Below are 16,043 nucleotides of genomic sequence, written 5' to 3'. Positions count from 1 at the left end.
GCCTCGGGCAAGGCGCCAGGTCTTGACGGCCTGCCTGGAGATCTTTTTAAGCAGGAACCAGATGTGTGGGCCCCATATTTAGCCGTTTTGTTTAATGGAGTCTTATGCGGCATGGAAGTCCCAAGTACTTGGCTGGGGGCGGAGGTGGTTCCTATATTTAAGAAGGGCTCGCCCCTGCTTCCAGCCAATTACAGACCAATTAGTCTGATTGATGTGCCCCAGAAGCTCCTTGGGAGGGTACTGCTCAATCGGCTCCAGGACTGGGCAGAAGAAACGGAAGTCCTTAGTCCTTACCAGGCTGGATTTAGGAAGGGAGTATCAACGGTGGACCAGGTCTTCCGATTGAACATCATTTACTGGAGGACAGTGGTTTTCGACGGTGGCAGCTTATACACAATATTTGTGGATTTAAGAGCCGCCTTTGATCTGGTGCCCAGAGGCAAACTTTGGAGGGTCCTGGCCGAGATGGGCGTACCTGCGGACATTCTAATAATCTTGCAGAGGTTACACCACAACAACTATGCCAGGGTGCGGTGTGGAAAGTCGGGGGAGTTGACGGACAGATTCCCCGTTGACAGGGGGGTTAGGCAGGGCTGTGTGCTCGCACCGACCCTGTTCTGCCTCTTTGTCAACGGGGTAATCGCCCATTTGAATGGCATTGAACACACTGATGCTCCGAAATTGAACGGCAGCAGGGTGCCTGCAATTATGTTTGCAGATGACACCCTGCTGCTGTCCAAAACCCCAATGGGGATCCAGCGGATCCTTGATTCTTTCGTGGCCTTTTGTATGGATAGGGGCCTAGAAATTAATGCTGGAAAAACAAAATTCATGGTCCTGAATCCAAGTAAAAAATTGCGCCCGAATCCACTGCTGGGAGAGGCACGGTTGGAAAGAGTCTCCACCTTCGATTACTTAGGTGTAACCTTGAATGAGTCCATGTCGTGGGGGGCACACCGGACCAGGGCCAACCTTAAACTGGTACAGACCACTGGGGGCATTACACGGATGTTGAAAAACTCGACTTATCGGCCTCTGGGTCCGCTCATCCAGATCTACAAAGCGCAGGCCAGGGGCGCCACAATGTATGGGGCGGAACTGTGGGGACATACACCAACTCGCAGTCTGTCGGTAACTGAGAATAATTTTATCAGGCAGATAACTGCACTCCCGCCAAGTACCCCGCTCCTTCCCCTGAGGTTGGATCTGGGATTGAGACCAATAGCCGATGAAATAGGACTGAGACCCATAGTCTTCTGGCGAAGACTGTGGAGCAGTGAAGCACTTTTAGCCTATAGGGCTGAACTAGGGGAGCTGATATCCCACCCAAAAGCGTTACAGATCCCTTGGCTAAAATACATTCAGAATTTATGTACGTCACTGGGGTTTCCTGATCTTTGGTCCGATCCTGCTGAGGCCTCATTAAGCATCTCACGCAGAAATTTGGTCGATGCCTATCACGCTCATAAACTATCCTCTGCTATGGAAAATCAGCGAGAGGGATCACTGACCTCTGTATTTATGCTAGGCAAAGATACATACAGGATGGAAAGGGTGTTGGACGCTATGTCCCCCGTGCTGGCCAGGAAGCTGTTTCTGCAATGGAGATACGGCATCCTGCCCTTACGGGCTTTTACGAGCTCTTGGACAAACCCGCCCTCCCCCAAGCAGTGTCCAACATGCTCTTATGCTGAGGAAAGTGATTTGCATGTAGTTCTGTTTTGCCCCACGTACTCGAAAGCGAGGAGATACTGGCTTCTCCCACTTATTAGAAACCTTGGTGGCAGAGAGTATCTCCCAATGTATAGAATTTTAAAAACTGATCTTTCGAGTCCAACTGTGTTTGCATTGGCTAAATTTCTTACCAATGTCTGTCATATTCGCACCAGTTTGCTGAAGTCACGGTCATTGAGTTAGCTCCAGTCTCCTATATGTAAACCCTTATAGTTTTAACCTACTGATATGAACGATTTTATAATGTACAAGTATGTCTTATTGCTATTGATGATGTTTTATGGTGTATATGTTTTATCTTGTTGTATATCTTTGATGGCCGTATGGCTGAAATAAAGATTTAATAAATAAAAGTAATGGCCAGTGATGCGGAGGAAAAGATAACAAAAGGCTGATGGCGCTGTAGCAGGTCGACATCACTGTTTACTTGATAAAATGCCATCCCTTCTCCGAAGATGTGAGAAGAGGAGAGTTGTACTGTGTGCTCATCTGCAAAAGTTAAGAAGATTAAAAGTGTAAGCAGCGCTGTGGCTGCGGCGAGGAGAGGGCCGAAATAAAAACAAGTGAGAAAAAGCCTTTGATGTGTGAAAGCCTTTGATGTGCGAGCGAGTGAGCAAATGGTGGGGGCCAGTGGGAGAGGTGAGGGGGGAGTCACGGGGAGATTAGCATGCGGCCGTGAAGTGCAGGCGGGGGCGGGGAGCAGAGCCTTTGAAGAGCCAGTCAGTGAAAGGCTGATAGGCACTAGCTCGTGCACGAGGCGTGCACTTTCGAAAATCCGGATCGTAAAAGTCAGCTTTGTGGATGGACGGCATTAGGTCTCTCTCTTCGCGAGACATAAAAAAAGGCACAACTTAATACAGAAATCTACACAACCTATTTTGCTGTGAAGTAGCTGAAGTCAGATAAACAAAACACACTCCAACAGCTATTTTCAACCCCATTAGCAGGATAACGGAACTGATGAGACCGGACTGTGCCTTTCTTACATTAAAAGCGTCCTCCTATCACTGGAGGCACTCAACTGTCCTGAAAGGCCAGGCAGGGAGTGCAGTCTTTCGGGGTGTGAGCAGCTGACAGGTTGCACATCCCTGACTTGAAAGGCAATATCAGACAGCTTGCACAGTTATTCACGTTCTAAGCACTCAACTGGAAGCTCTTCTCCTGCTTGCCTCCCTGTCCTGCTTTTGGGGCATGAGTAGCCATCAAAATGAAAATCACTTATGGCCAACCAGAAGTACCTGGCTCTTTAGACTTCCAGGGCTTCTATAGCTTGAGGACCACGCTTCTCTCACAAGAAACAATTTATTTTCAGCAAAATACCCCTTAGCGGTTTCACAATCTCTCAGGGCTTGAACCTTTGGTAAACTACACTCGCCTAACTGAAAGTCCCTAATAGGTAGTGCTATCTGACGGACCTCAAAGAGCTAACCAAATGTGCTTTCCTGTTGACTAATCCACGGCAACTGTGCAATCTGTCATGGTTTAACACACCACACCCCTCTTGTGCTTCTGTCACTCAAAATGCTAAACATGTGATGTAATTTATTGGCGCTATACTTTGTAAAAATATTTGTATACACAGAAACATTTGTTAGGTACTTTTCATTCTGACAGCCTAGAACAGAATGCCGTTCAGTCAAAGGCAAGTAATGGATGGCTTACCCAAGCCCATGCTCAAACAGTATGTGCCAACTTCATGCAATAGAATGACTGGCTATCTATCTCAACCGTAAGTTTGGGGCTCAAAAGTAAATATTAAAAAAGCAGCAAGAGAATTATAAGAAAATATTTTCAGATTGTTTTGATTTGGCAATACTTTTTACTGCATGAAAAGTATATATTCTGAACAATTTGGCACAATTAGGCTGCACAATGTGTATGAGTAATGAAAGAAGAGAATCCACCTATAGCCCTAGAATACCAAAACATTTTACTAAAAGTGGGTTAATGACTTGCCTTTTTGTAGACCTCGATAGATTTCAGTGGTGCCTGCAGCAGCGTTATGAAAGCCAGCGCTATCATTCAATTTGCGGCGCCACCACCAGCAAACCAACCAGGTGCGCACTTTCCTCAAAACTTTCGGCCGCTCCAGCAGCCGGATGTGACGTCCGCAGCAGTTGCAACCGTGCACTTGCATTTCTAAAACTGGGGCCGCGCGCGCGCAGCACTGGTGGCCCGTTGCGGCAACCTTTATAATGTATTTGGGGACACTGACTTAGTGAGTGTCCCCAAATAAATTATAAAGGCCATCACAACGGGCCACCAGTGCTGCGCGGCCGCCGCCTCCTAAATGGTGCCGCCTGGGGCGGTCCGCCCCCCCCCCCCGAACCCCCCTAGCTACGCCGGTGACTACTCCCCTGGCACCTTGCATTGTCTGATTCTCAACGTCTCCAAGGTACTGTACTGAGGTCTGCACAACTCCGTAAGCTGCCCACACTCCCTCGCGGTTGGCCCAAATTTGTGAAATCGTCCTTGTCAAGCATGTCAAGATAGACTGACCAGACCTATTGTAATCCTAAGCACTATAACTACATTTAATCTTGAACAAATCATATCTTGACTTGTGTATAAAGGATTTTTGTCCTTTAGGTCTTGTTTTACCAAGATAAATATTGTCTATTTGTCTAAACTGGTGTGGAGTATTTTTGTGATGTTTTCACTGTGTTATTGTGTGCGTGCATAAGCACAAATACTTTACACATGTGGATAAGTCAGACTGCTCTGTGCCAAGCTACCTAGGGGGTGAGCATGGGTTATTTTTGATGTGTAACTTACTTGCCCTGACTAGAGTGAGGGTCCCTACTTGGACTGGATGCACAGCTCTGCCGACTAGAGACCCCATTTCTAACATTGGTGCTCAGCAGTGAGGATAGGACTTGTATATTACATACAGCAATTAGTGTACACTACTTCCATATCTCAGACCACATCGTACCAGCATACTGTTTTTCTTTCTTCTCTTTGGCTTCCTTTTTGAGATGATTTTGAAATCGTCCAAGTCTGGAGCCATCAGCTGTACCTGCAGATTTGGAGTTTGAGCAAGAGAGATTGAAAACCTATACGGTGCCTCAGCTCAAAATATTCTGCCGCGATTTTAAGTGTTATTTTAAAGGCCTCATTAGAAAGGAGGACCTGCAAAAGGCGCTGAGGACCTGGTTGGCAGTTAGACATCAAGACAATGAGAATGAGGTGGTGGATATGGAGAAGCAGAGTCTGCCTTTTGATTTATTTTAGAGTCAGGCTCAGCCTGGAGGGACAGGCAAGAAGAAAGGAAGCTCAACTTGGAGCTTGCCAAAATCTAAATGGATTTGGAGAAAGAAAAATTGGCCATGGAGGTGAAAAAATTGCTTTTAGCTCAAGAGCGGAGCTTGAAGGAGCTTGATTTAAAAGACAAGTCCAGCACAAATGGTGGCAGCGCATCTTCAGTGCATTCTGAGGGAAAGGTACACATACCTAAGTGTCTAGTGGCTGATTTTCAAGTGGGAGATGACACAGATAAGTGGTTTCAGGGCTATGAGGCAGCTTTACACATGCAGAGTCCCTGACAGATTGGGGGGACAGGTTTGTGGAAGCATTTCAGAAGTGGAGGTTGAGCGACACCTTGTTGGTACTAGGGCCAGTAGACCAGATGAGATTCCCAGTCATGAAGGAAGCCCTGATCAGATGTGGTCTGACCCCAGAAGGATACAGGAAGACGGTTATAGAGAGTCTTAAACTTGGTTCCCAGACATGGCTTGAGAATGTGAATTTTGCAGAGCACTGGACAGTTTGGTGAAGGGCAGTGAGGTAACATACTATCAGGGGCTGCACAATTCGATTGCCCAGGAGCACATGTTTAGTCTTTGTTTTACTTGATTGATAGTAATCTGAGTGACCCTAGGAAGCTTAATAACGAGGTAGACCTCAGGCTCAGCACCAGGGTTCAAAAGAAGATGTATGTAGGACACTCCGCCAAGGGTGTGCAGGGTTCTAAACAGAAGAAGGGAGGGGTAACAAAAATTAAAGTAAGGAGTTCTCTAAAGAGCCCCAAACTACTTCCCAGGGTGAGGATTCTCAACCCCCTGTTGAGCTGAAGAGTTGGTTCCCTTCAGGAAAGCGACCCCTGAACTGTTTTGCATGTAATCAAGAGGGGCACTTCAAGGGGGATCCCAAGTGTCCCAAAGGAGCACACAGCCCCACCGGTGGGCAGAAACACGGGATGGCTAGTGAAGTGTTTGGGGACCGCTTAATGCCCCTCTATATACATTATATATTAGTATAAAGCTGCTTCACTGGAAACCCGGGAGAATAGATTCCGTAAGCTGTAGGGGTGACCTGTTCGTGCAGGGGCACAGTCTCACTTAGAAACAAGCACTTTGCCCTCAGGATTGTAAAGACCTGCTATAGGGGTGACAAACGTTTTAAGTACAGTGACCCTTAGATATAGTAAACCTATATCTTAAGTAAGTGGTGCATGCACCTACACAGGCTGCAATGACAGGCCTGTAGGTTCATTTTAAATGGTCTCTCATGGATGCATAATCCATGCTGCAGCCCATGGGAGACCTCTGGGGGTATCTATGTCCTGGGTACATGGGTACCATATACTAGGGACTGACAGGGTACCCCAGTATCCAATCTGGAATGTACTCCAGTACATAGCATAACAGTTTAGGGAGAAATCAGATAGACTGGGGTCCTGATTAGCAGGATGCCAGTCAGACTAGTCAAAAACAGCATTGCATCCAGCAAAAAGTGGGGGTAACCATAAGAAGGGGGTCCTACTTTCCTACACATCCTGATGGCACATCACCAGGCTGATAATCCTTCCTGAGCTAGAGTGGTGCTGGGGTTGGACACTAGCGCCTCAACAGGGCTGTGCCTGTCCCCACACAAAGAGCTGCATAACCCCCTGTAGTGTGTCTGGAGCCAGGGCCAGGAAGGGCAGGCTCATGTACACTACAAAGACCTTTCTTTGAAGTCTCCCTGCTTGAAAGGCTAAAATGGGTATAAGTACAGGACCACTGACACCATATACTCCGAACACTTCTGGACTGAGGACATTCTGCAGCGAAGAAGAGCTGTTGTGCTGCCAGGAGGGACTGCCACTTTGCTGCTTGTGCTGCTATGCTGGCTTGGTGCTTCTGTCCTGGGAGTGAGAGGACTGGACTTTGCTCTCTGTATCCTGCTTTCTACAGTTCCTCCAAGGGCTTGAGTTGAGCTTGCCTCCTGCTGGAAGTCTCAGAGCCATCGAATACTTCATCTGCAGCACCTGGGCTCCTCTGCTGGGAGCACTACTCTGCCCAGTGGTATAAAATCTAGTTCCTGGGTCCTTGGTCTAGTTCCTGGGACCTTGGAAGTGAGTTTCTGTGCATAAAAGAAGAAAATCAGCACAAGTCAAAGGGCATTCGGAACCGGTGCCGCTGCCTGAAATAAAGTTGTGGCCCTCGCTCAACACAATGACCACGACTTACAATGTAAACTCAGATACAGCCGCAGCACTTCCGAAGAACCGGCACTGTGCGATTCTTGTGAGGCTTGACCCTCAACGCTTCATCAATGCTGCACCGCCATCGGAGTCAAATCCTTGCCACAACTGTTGCATCACCTCTCCTACGCCTCGCATCCTCCCCGGGCATCAGCGGCTTTGCACCGCTCCGGCCCAATTCTCACATCTGTTGTGCAACGCCCCGTCCCCGAGAACCAACGAACTGCATAGCAGTAAGGAACCGATGCTGCAACTGCCTCAGCGACGCTTTACCTTCCCGGCGCCTTGCAACGTCTTTGATTCTCAATGTCTCCAAGGTACTGAACTGGGGTCTGTAAGACTACGTGGCCAGCCCACACTCCCTCGCAATCATCCAAACTTCGTCCTTGTCAAGCATGTCGAGATAGCCCCAACTGGAGCCACTCTGTGTCTAAGCGCTGTAGCTGCACTTAATTTTAAAAAATGTATATCTTTACTTGTTTATGTTGGATTTTTGTTGTTTTGGTCTTGTTTTACTCAGATAAATATAGGCTATTTCTCGAGTGTGTACACAAAGCCTTTACACATTGGCTCTAGGGAGAAACCGGATTACTCTTTGCCAAGCTATCAAGGGGGTGAGCACGGGTCATCTTTGGTGTGTAACTTACTTACCCTGACTAGCATGAAGGTCCCTACTTGTACAGGGTGCATACCTCTGCCAACTAGAGACCCCATTAGTAACAGGTGTCAAAAATGAAACCAGGGTCTGCTATTTGCCCATGAGGTTCCCATATTACAAAGTGAGACCTAGAAAGGTTCTTACCTGGGTCTGTGTTTTGGGGACTAGATTTGAATCCAACACTGACTTGTCCTTGGTTTCCAACAAATTAGTCTTTCTGTTGCCAATATGATTCCATGGGGAACACTACTCCAACCAGGCACTTGGTTGCCTTAATGGGCAGTTTAGACTCCAACATCCTCACCAAAATCTGCTAGAAGTGTTTCAACGGGTCCTCTTATGAAATGTTAAGATGGCAACCTTATCTAAGTACACATGGCAGAACTCCTCAAGGCTTGCAGGAACATTTATCAACCCAATCAGTCTGACATAATGTAGGTCTTTATTTTCAAAAGCAAGCTCTCCCCATGACAGTGTCATGCACATAGACTGGTGTCAACCATGGGGCAAAGAGAAGCGATGGAAAATGGTCCCAGAACATCTCTGCACTCTTCTTGCTGCATGGCAGTCAGAGAAGGAGCTTCACTCCTCTTATAAAGCCATCCTTCTTATCACACTGCAGCAAGTCAGGGAGCAACTCACTGCCCTCCTCAGCCTTCCCTACCATTGCTATAATGTCTGCAGTAAAATCTCTTTGGAGAAATATGGCTTCAGCGGGTTCATAACAAACACCTTTTTTTGGTTCCTATGTGCTACCCATCTCCTACAGGTAGCTTAAACCAAACACTTTCTGTATCACCTCCTATGGCCCACACCATTTGCACGTGAAAGCTCTGAGGCAAGTGGCCTTCAGTACCAATAACTTTAGAACAGCATTGCTTTCTGGTCATATCACTAGCTTGAAGGTTTTTCCTTGTGTTTCTAATGTACTGCACCATCACATAGTTTACAACATATTTGTAGGGAGCTCGGGTGTTCCTTCCCAACTTTCTCAGACTCAGGTGAGTGATTCTCAGACAGAAATTCAACAGAACTGAACTCTACACCCTTCTCTGGAATTTCAGTCCTCCAATGCCCTGGTCAATGGCAATGCTCACCAGAGATTTTCCTACGGCCAAGAACTGCAGTGTCTGGTGAACACTAGTTCAAAGGTGTAGGAATTACCTCAGCTTAACAAGGACCCTAACATGAGGGCGGAACTCAGGAATTCATGTTAAAGGGTTAATTTTACTTTCGATTTTGTTCAGAAACTCAGTGCAAACCTCAGTTGGTCAGTGGGTGAGGCTCCAGGCTCCAGCAGGGAGGAACCTAAAAGCAGAAGCCCTGCTCCCTAACAATGAGGAGCCCTTGGGTGCCAACGATTCATCAGTGATCCTCAGCTACCAAACAAGTGAGGAGCCCTCGGGTGCCAACGATTCATTGGTGATCCTCAGCTTGTTGGCAGAGTCAGCGCAGGACGCAAAATTTTGAGTGCAATCTTCGGAGGCAGTGTACATTGTTATGTTAATTGTTTTTTGTACCGCGCACAGCTGCCCCAGCAAAGGGGCGTCCTGGCGCCTTGAGAAGGTAAACACAACACAAACATCTAAAAGGAGCGTGCTCCGACAGGCGGATTTAGGGAAACAAAAAGGTTTTTATTGCTCGCCTGAACTGCAAAAGGTTATCCATCGCCCGAAGCTCAGCAGGAAGGGAGTTCCATAACTTTGCAGCCACCACTCGAAAAGAGCGCCCACCCATTCTGCTAAGTTTGAAACGAGGGACCGTAGACAGGTGCATACCCTGGGATCTCAAGGGTCGTACCGGAACATACGGCTTTAAGAGGTTATTCAGAATTTGTGGAGCCATGCCTTTAAGGATTTTAAAAGCCAGGCAGAGTACCTTAAATTTAATCCTCTGGCTCATAGGGAGCCTGTGTAAGGAACGCAGAGTCTTAGAGACAGAGCATCGTTTAGGTAGTCCCACCACCACTCTAGCGGCGGTGTTCTGCACTCGCTGTAATCGGGTAAGTTCTGCCTGGTTGGTCCCGGCCAAGAGTGCGCTGGCGTAGTCCAACCTGGACAGGACCGACGCCTGGACCACCAGCTGTCTGGTGGAAGCATCAAAGAACTTAAGTATTGGCCTAAGTCCTCTGATGACACCATAACAAGAGCCTGCCACTCTCTTGTTATGGCACGTAAAACTAAACGCCGGGTCCAACCATACCCCGAGGTTTCTTATCTCAATTACAGGAGAAGGAGTCGTCCCCAATTCTTGTGGCCACCAGTTATCGTTCCACAGCCCGGCCTGTTTTCCCAGCACCATGGCCTCCGTTTTTTTAGTATTTAATTGGAGACAGTTCTGATTCATCCAATTTGCCACGGCACAGATGCCCTCGCGAAACATGAGGGCCTCCACATTAGAGTCCCCACTCAACGTGACCGCCAGCTGCGTGTCATCCGCATAGGAAACCATTGTCAGGCCCCAGCGTTTGACCACCCCAGCCAGCGGTCTAACGTAAAGGTTAAATAGAGTGGGGCTCAAAGATGACCCTTGTGGGACCCCTAGTGTCAGCGGGTATGATTTAGATTTGCCGGGTGGAATAGCGACCTGGAACGATCTGTTCGATAGAAAGGAACGAAACCAACACAGCGTGGAGCCACTGACTCCCACTTCCTCGAGTCGCTGCAAAAGGATACCGTGTGAAACCGTGTCGAACGCGGCACTCAGATCTAATAACAGGAGTGCCGCAGTTCGACCGGAATCCAGCACGGAGCGCAGATGCTCGACCATAAACAGTAGAGCAGTCTCCGTGCTGTGACCTGCACGGAATCCATTTTGCGTGGGATCCAAGATGTTAGCTCTGGCAAGGTGGTCAGCCAGGATCCCATTCACATGGGCCTCAGCCACTTTGGTGACCCATGGCAGCAACGAGATGGGGCGATAGCTCTCGGGCTTAAGAGGGTCCAGAGTAGTCTTTTTTAAGATAGGCGTGACTACCGCCTGTTTCCACCTAGTGGGCACAGTTCCCGAGGCCAACGACAAATTAATAAGATCCAGTACCGGAGCACGGCACACCGCCGACATATCCCTCAACAAAGCCGGTTTAAGTGGGTCCATAGGAGAACCTGACTTAATTTTCCTGCTCAGAGAGTTAAATGTTTCCATGGATAGGGGAGGTAGTATATCCAGCTCCACACCAATATCCTTGGGCGCACTACATGGTTCTGGAGTCGGCAAAACAGTGGGAAAAGTGCGGTAAATGGCTTGCACTTTACTAGTGAAGAAAGATGCCAAGTTTTCGCAGTGAGCGTCTGAACGTATTTCTGTGGCAGTGCTTCTCTTGGCTAGAAGGTCTTTTAACACCTTAAATATCACTTTAGAGGGGTTGGAGCTACTCAGAATTTCCTGTGCATAGTGGGCTGCACGCGCTCTACATACCGCTCTGTGATATGCTTTGGTTTTCCCCGCGTAACAGATTTTAAGCGCGGGGTCGAAAGATTTTCTCCAGCGCCTTTCGGCTTGCCTGCACTCTCTCTTGAGAGATGCAAGCGCGCTGTCATACCAAGGGCTATGATCTTTGACCCGGCGTTTCGACCAGACCAACGGGACAAGAGAGTCAAGCGCATAAGAAATCCATTCACAGAACGAGTCATAGCCCCCATCCACATTCGTGAAAGGAGCTAGCGGCACCTTACATTGTAACACTCTTTCCTTCTCTTTGGTTGGTGAAGCATGTAAGTTATGGTTTAAGTAGAGATTAGAAAGCAGGGAGATACTCTCTACTACTCTAGTCTGTTCCTTCGTTGCTCCCACAATCGCCTGTACTTCTTGGCTGTCCCGGCGCTCAGGCATAGAATCCTCTGGGGATTCTTACCTGCAGGGGTATCTTACGCCCCTCTCTCAGCAGGCATAGTAGGCTTCTGTACTGGGCCAGCTCCACAACATATACTGCAATTCAGTGATGACAAAGTTAGGTGATGTCCAATAACATATTGGAGACTAGATATTATGGATGAGGCCCAAATAGGCCTAAACAGGTCTAGGTTGCTTGTGTTCCTCTTCAGACCGGCCCTGGCCTGCAGTTCAAGCTAGACTGTTCCTATTGGAGAAAGACTGATTTGTCTTTAACTGGTTTCTGTCTGAGATGACATGGTGGCCAAAAAACAATGCACTGGTATGTGGCACATAATTAGCAATGGCTGAAATCAATTCAAGCATTCCATCTATGACTTTCTTGTCTACTGTGTAAGGCCATATGTGTGGGGGGATGTCCCGATTATCGGGCTTGTGTTCACTGTGATATAGGGCCCAAGCTGCAACCTGACAAGACCCAAATAAGCTGTAACTGGTCTGCGGGTTCTCATGTTCCAATCTGGAGAAGACCTAGTCTGGCGGTTCAGCATGGTCTTTCCTATTGAAGCAGGACCACAGTGGACTCCTTTCAGATGTGACACGGTAGGCCAAAAAACACCCCAGACCGGGATGTGGCCCTGAATTAAGTACCAAAGGCTTAGCTTAACTCAAGCACTGCACTCATCAATGTTTGTATTCCTAGACTTGGAAAGAAGTCAATCAAAAGTTAGCACCACATAACCTTCACAGTGGTCAACGGACTCGGTGCGTTACCTAGGAATACAGGTCCACACAGAGTTAGAGGTTTTTATGCTAGACAATTATGGCAGAGCAATGCGGCGCCTTTCGGAAGAGGTGGATCTTTGAATGAGGTTGCCCTGGTTGCTTGTTGGGCATGTAGCTATCATGAAAGTGGTAGTCCTAACTCGGTTACAATTTTTTCTTCCCAAAACGTCTGCTTCTTCTGAACTGATCTAGGTTTGATAAACTCCAGGCTGTGATGGTCCATCCAGCATAGGAGGGCAAACAGATGCGAGTAGGGTGAATAACCTTGACCTTGCCATACAATATTGGGTGGCTCAACGCCCCAGACTTGGATATGTATTATTGGGCTGCACAGTCACAATTAGTGCAACTACTGGGTTCACAGTCCAAGTAACTTAACCCATGTGCTGTAAGAACAGAGCACAGTGACCTGGTACACGTTATCCCAGACCCATTTTAGATGACCAGCGCAACGTTATGACGTCTTGGACTCAATCATCATCCTCCGAGCCTGGCATCATCTCCTGGAGAGGCAGACGGGGTCATAGTTATATTCACCCTTGGTGCCATTGGACTGGTGCCTGTGGTTCCCGATGACTCAAGAATGTAGAGCTGCAAGGGCTCTGAAAGACTTGGGCATAAGTACCATGGGGGATTTTTATATAGATGGCAGGATGTGTACTTGGGCAGCAGTTCAGGAGCACAACGATGGGTTATCGCCTTTAATACGCTTTTACTATCAAAGAGCACAACATTCCATGAGGGGCCTCTAGTGCAAGGAGGACCTTGAGCTGGCTTTAGCTTGACTATTGCACACATCTGCCTCACTTCATATAGTGTCTAAATTATTTGCATGTGTGCAGAAAGCACGTAGACCAGAGCTGTCGGGGGATTGACTGGACTGGCAGAGGGACCTAGTGATCACCATCAGCGATGATCAATGGAAACACTGCTGCTCACTTGTGAACACGGTCTTCTGAAAGCATAGGCTTTTGTTTTAAATATGTTCACACAGTATACTATATGCCAGCCAAACTGCTTAGGTACAGGCTGCGTGGCAGTACTGGTTGCCCACGACGCACTGAGGCAGAAGCTAGATGTGTACAGTTGGCGTACAAAGCTTTTAGCGAGTGGTGTCTAGAGAGCTGGATGCATTCGTCGAACAGTTGGTCCCGGACCAGCTTTTGGCCTTACTAAGATACGATAAATTATTGTGTAGCACTATTCAACGGCTGGTTGCTATAGGTTTACTGTTTGGTAAGCGCAGGGTGGCAATGAGTTATATCTGAGGCCCTCTTTCAACTATACAGTAATGGCACAAAGATATGACATACTGTAATAAGGAGTCAGATACTTCCCGGGGGCTGCTCCTGATCTGTAGTCGCCCATGGGACATTTGGGGTCCATATCAGGTTTACCTGGCTGGGATCGAAGCAGAGACATTATCTGGAGAGGAGAGCGAGAATGAGCCTGCATCCTAAATGAGACTCACTGTATTGGACTGTGTTACTCTCATACTGTTTGAATCCACACTTACACTATTTGACTGCACAGTTTGCGATCTTCCCTGTGGGATTTTAGATATGTGGGGTCTCATCTGGGTTGTGTTCCCTGCTGGAGCACCTGTGACTGGTATCACCGCGAGAGGGATTCTGAATTTAGATTCTATATTAACACTGCTCCAGGTAAGTTTACTCATGTTGTCCTGTCTGTATGTACTGTACTCATATGATGTTTGTATACCACATTTGCTCAGATTCCTGCCTATGCCAATGTAATACGGTTTATATACTAAGCTGTATGTTTCAATAGGAATAAAACTGAAAATAAAGGGTTTTTTTAAAAGTCAGCACCACAACCAGAAAGACTGAAAATGACTAGTATAGCTAGGTATAAGTAGAACACAAGACATACCAGACTTGCGTTTGAAAAGGGTTGTTTATACTCGGTCACAGGCCAGACTAGTAGCTAAAACATTAGCAGTCCTGGGCTTTGTCAGGTACAAACCAAGAAATCCCAGCTGAGATGGGACTGGTCCAATCATGTGTCAGTCTTGGTTCTGAAAGCATGCAAGGAATGGTCATATCCTAAGCACCCTAATACATGTTATTGACTCCAGTACGCCTGCATTACAGGATAACATTTAAGGAAGGAATAATGGAAAAATTAAAAACCTGGACCACTGTATCTGTATTTTTCTACTAGTTTCAGAAAAGAAGGTCAAGCATATACTTTGAGGGTCTAATACCTTTCTTAAGGTACTTAACCTGCTTGTCTAGTGGGAAATTGTTGATTTATCAAGCCCTGAATTAATAAATGATCAGAACAGAGGAGAATGCAGGGATTATGACTGCATACTATAAGTATACCAACAATGATCTATATCACTTGTAGTCTCTAATTCCAGGCTGTCATAAACTAACTCCCAGTGATATAGTAATTTGGTATTTAATACTGTATTCTACAAGTGTTGCATATTTTACAATGATGATGGGTAACTGCGCACATTTTGTATGAAAATACAAGAAAATTATCCATGATATCAATAGTAATACGATGACAAAAGCATCTTGTCATCCATTGCTAGTTTTCTTAACATGGCGAGAGTTAAAAACTGAAATCTTCCCAAATATCTAGAAGAACCTCAAATTTACAAAAGACTAAGCAGACAACATAGATAAGAATTACAATATGCAGCCTACATTGCATGTCTATTTGCAGTGACCATGTAGTCTGGTCTTGTAGTAGATGTGGGCAAAGTGCCCCTCAAGCACACAGATCCACTTTCATAGCAAGTAAAGAGATACATAGGGAGTTGAGAAATGTACAAATACTTTTTAGGCATAAGCTGCTTTAGTTGTTGCTGCAAGGTTTCCATAGGAAGGCAAATAATACTATGTAGTGGTATACCTGAAAGTTGACTTCAAGCTATGCTGGGACTTACCATTACACAAAATGTTGAGGTTTTGATCCGAGGTGCTCTGATACGTCAGAAGAGTTCTGTTCTGTATTCTTCAGCGGCAGCCTAGGTATAACATAAAATGTTAAATTTAAATCATATTTTCCCACTTTGCAATACACAATAGGTTTAACGGATGGCATATAATGACAATAGGAACTACAAGTGCAATATCCGTAGAAGTAGACATTTTTCACTTTTGAAATATAGTCAGGAGAGGACTAGAACACACCATTTCTTTAGCAAGGCAGATTTAGTTTTCTTGCAGTTAAATTAGAACATGACCCTCCTCATATTTCCCACTTCGGTCACAATTCTGTATTGATTAATTAAGCAGTAACCAATTATTCAAAGTCCCAGTGGAAAAGACATTTAGATCCAATTGACAACAAAGATTTGAGATAAATCTAAGGGAACAAGTGCAAACATTCATTTAATTTGACAGACGATAGAGCATGCTAAAGAGATGTAGAAATGTACAAACTTTCTACATATAGATTGAGCAAAATGCTACAGAAATTAGAAAAATCTGCTTGCCCCATTTAGTGCTGTGCATTGAGGTCACAAATGATGTTGGCGTTTTAGGGTATATCAGAGCTCTGATATTACCAGGTACAAGTTGTAACGGC

At 46.4% G+C, this 16,043-nt stretch overlaps 1 protein-coding gene across 3 annotated transcripts in view; it reads right to left on the bottom strand.

The window, feature by feature from the left end:
• The window catches only part of INO80C (INO80 complex subunit C), a 194,097-nt gene that overhangs the window by 127,762 nt on the left and 50,292 nt on the right, over positions 1-16,043 (bottom strand). For all 3 annotated transcript variants that reach the window (XM_078685756.1, XM_078685754.1, XM_078685755.1), the window contains exon 2: positions 15,400-15,480. In XM_078685756.1, coding sequence (XP_078541882.1) covers positions 15,400-15,402 — 3 coding nt within the window. In that variant the 5' untranslated portion in view covers positions 15,403-15,480. The remainder of the gene's footprint in view (positions 1-15,399; positions 15,481-16,043) is intronic.

Source organism: Lissotriton helveticus, chromosome 4_1, assembly GCF_964261635.1.
Source record: "Lissotriton helveticus chromosome 4_1, aLisHel1.1, whole genome shotgun sequence".
Taxonomy (NCBI): Eukaryota; Metazoa; Chordata; class Amphibia; order Caudata; family Salamandridae; genus Lissotriton; species Lissotriton helveticus.
Note: the sequence above shows the minus strand (reverse complement) of the source record. Positions and strands in the feature narration are given on the sequence as shown.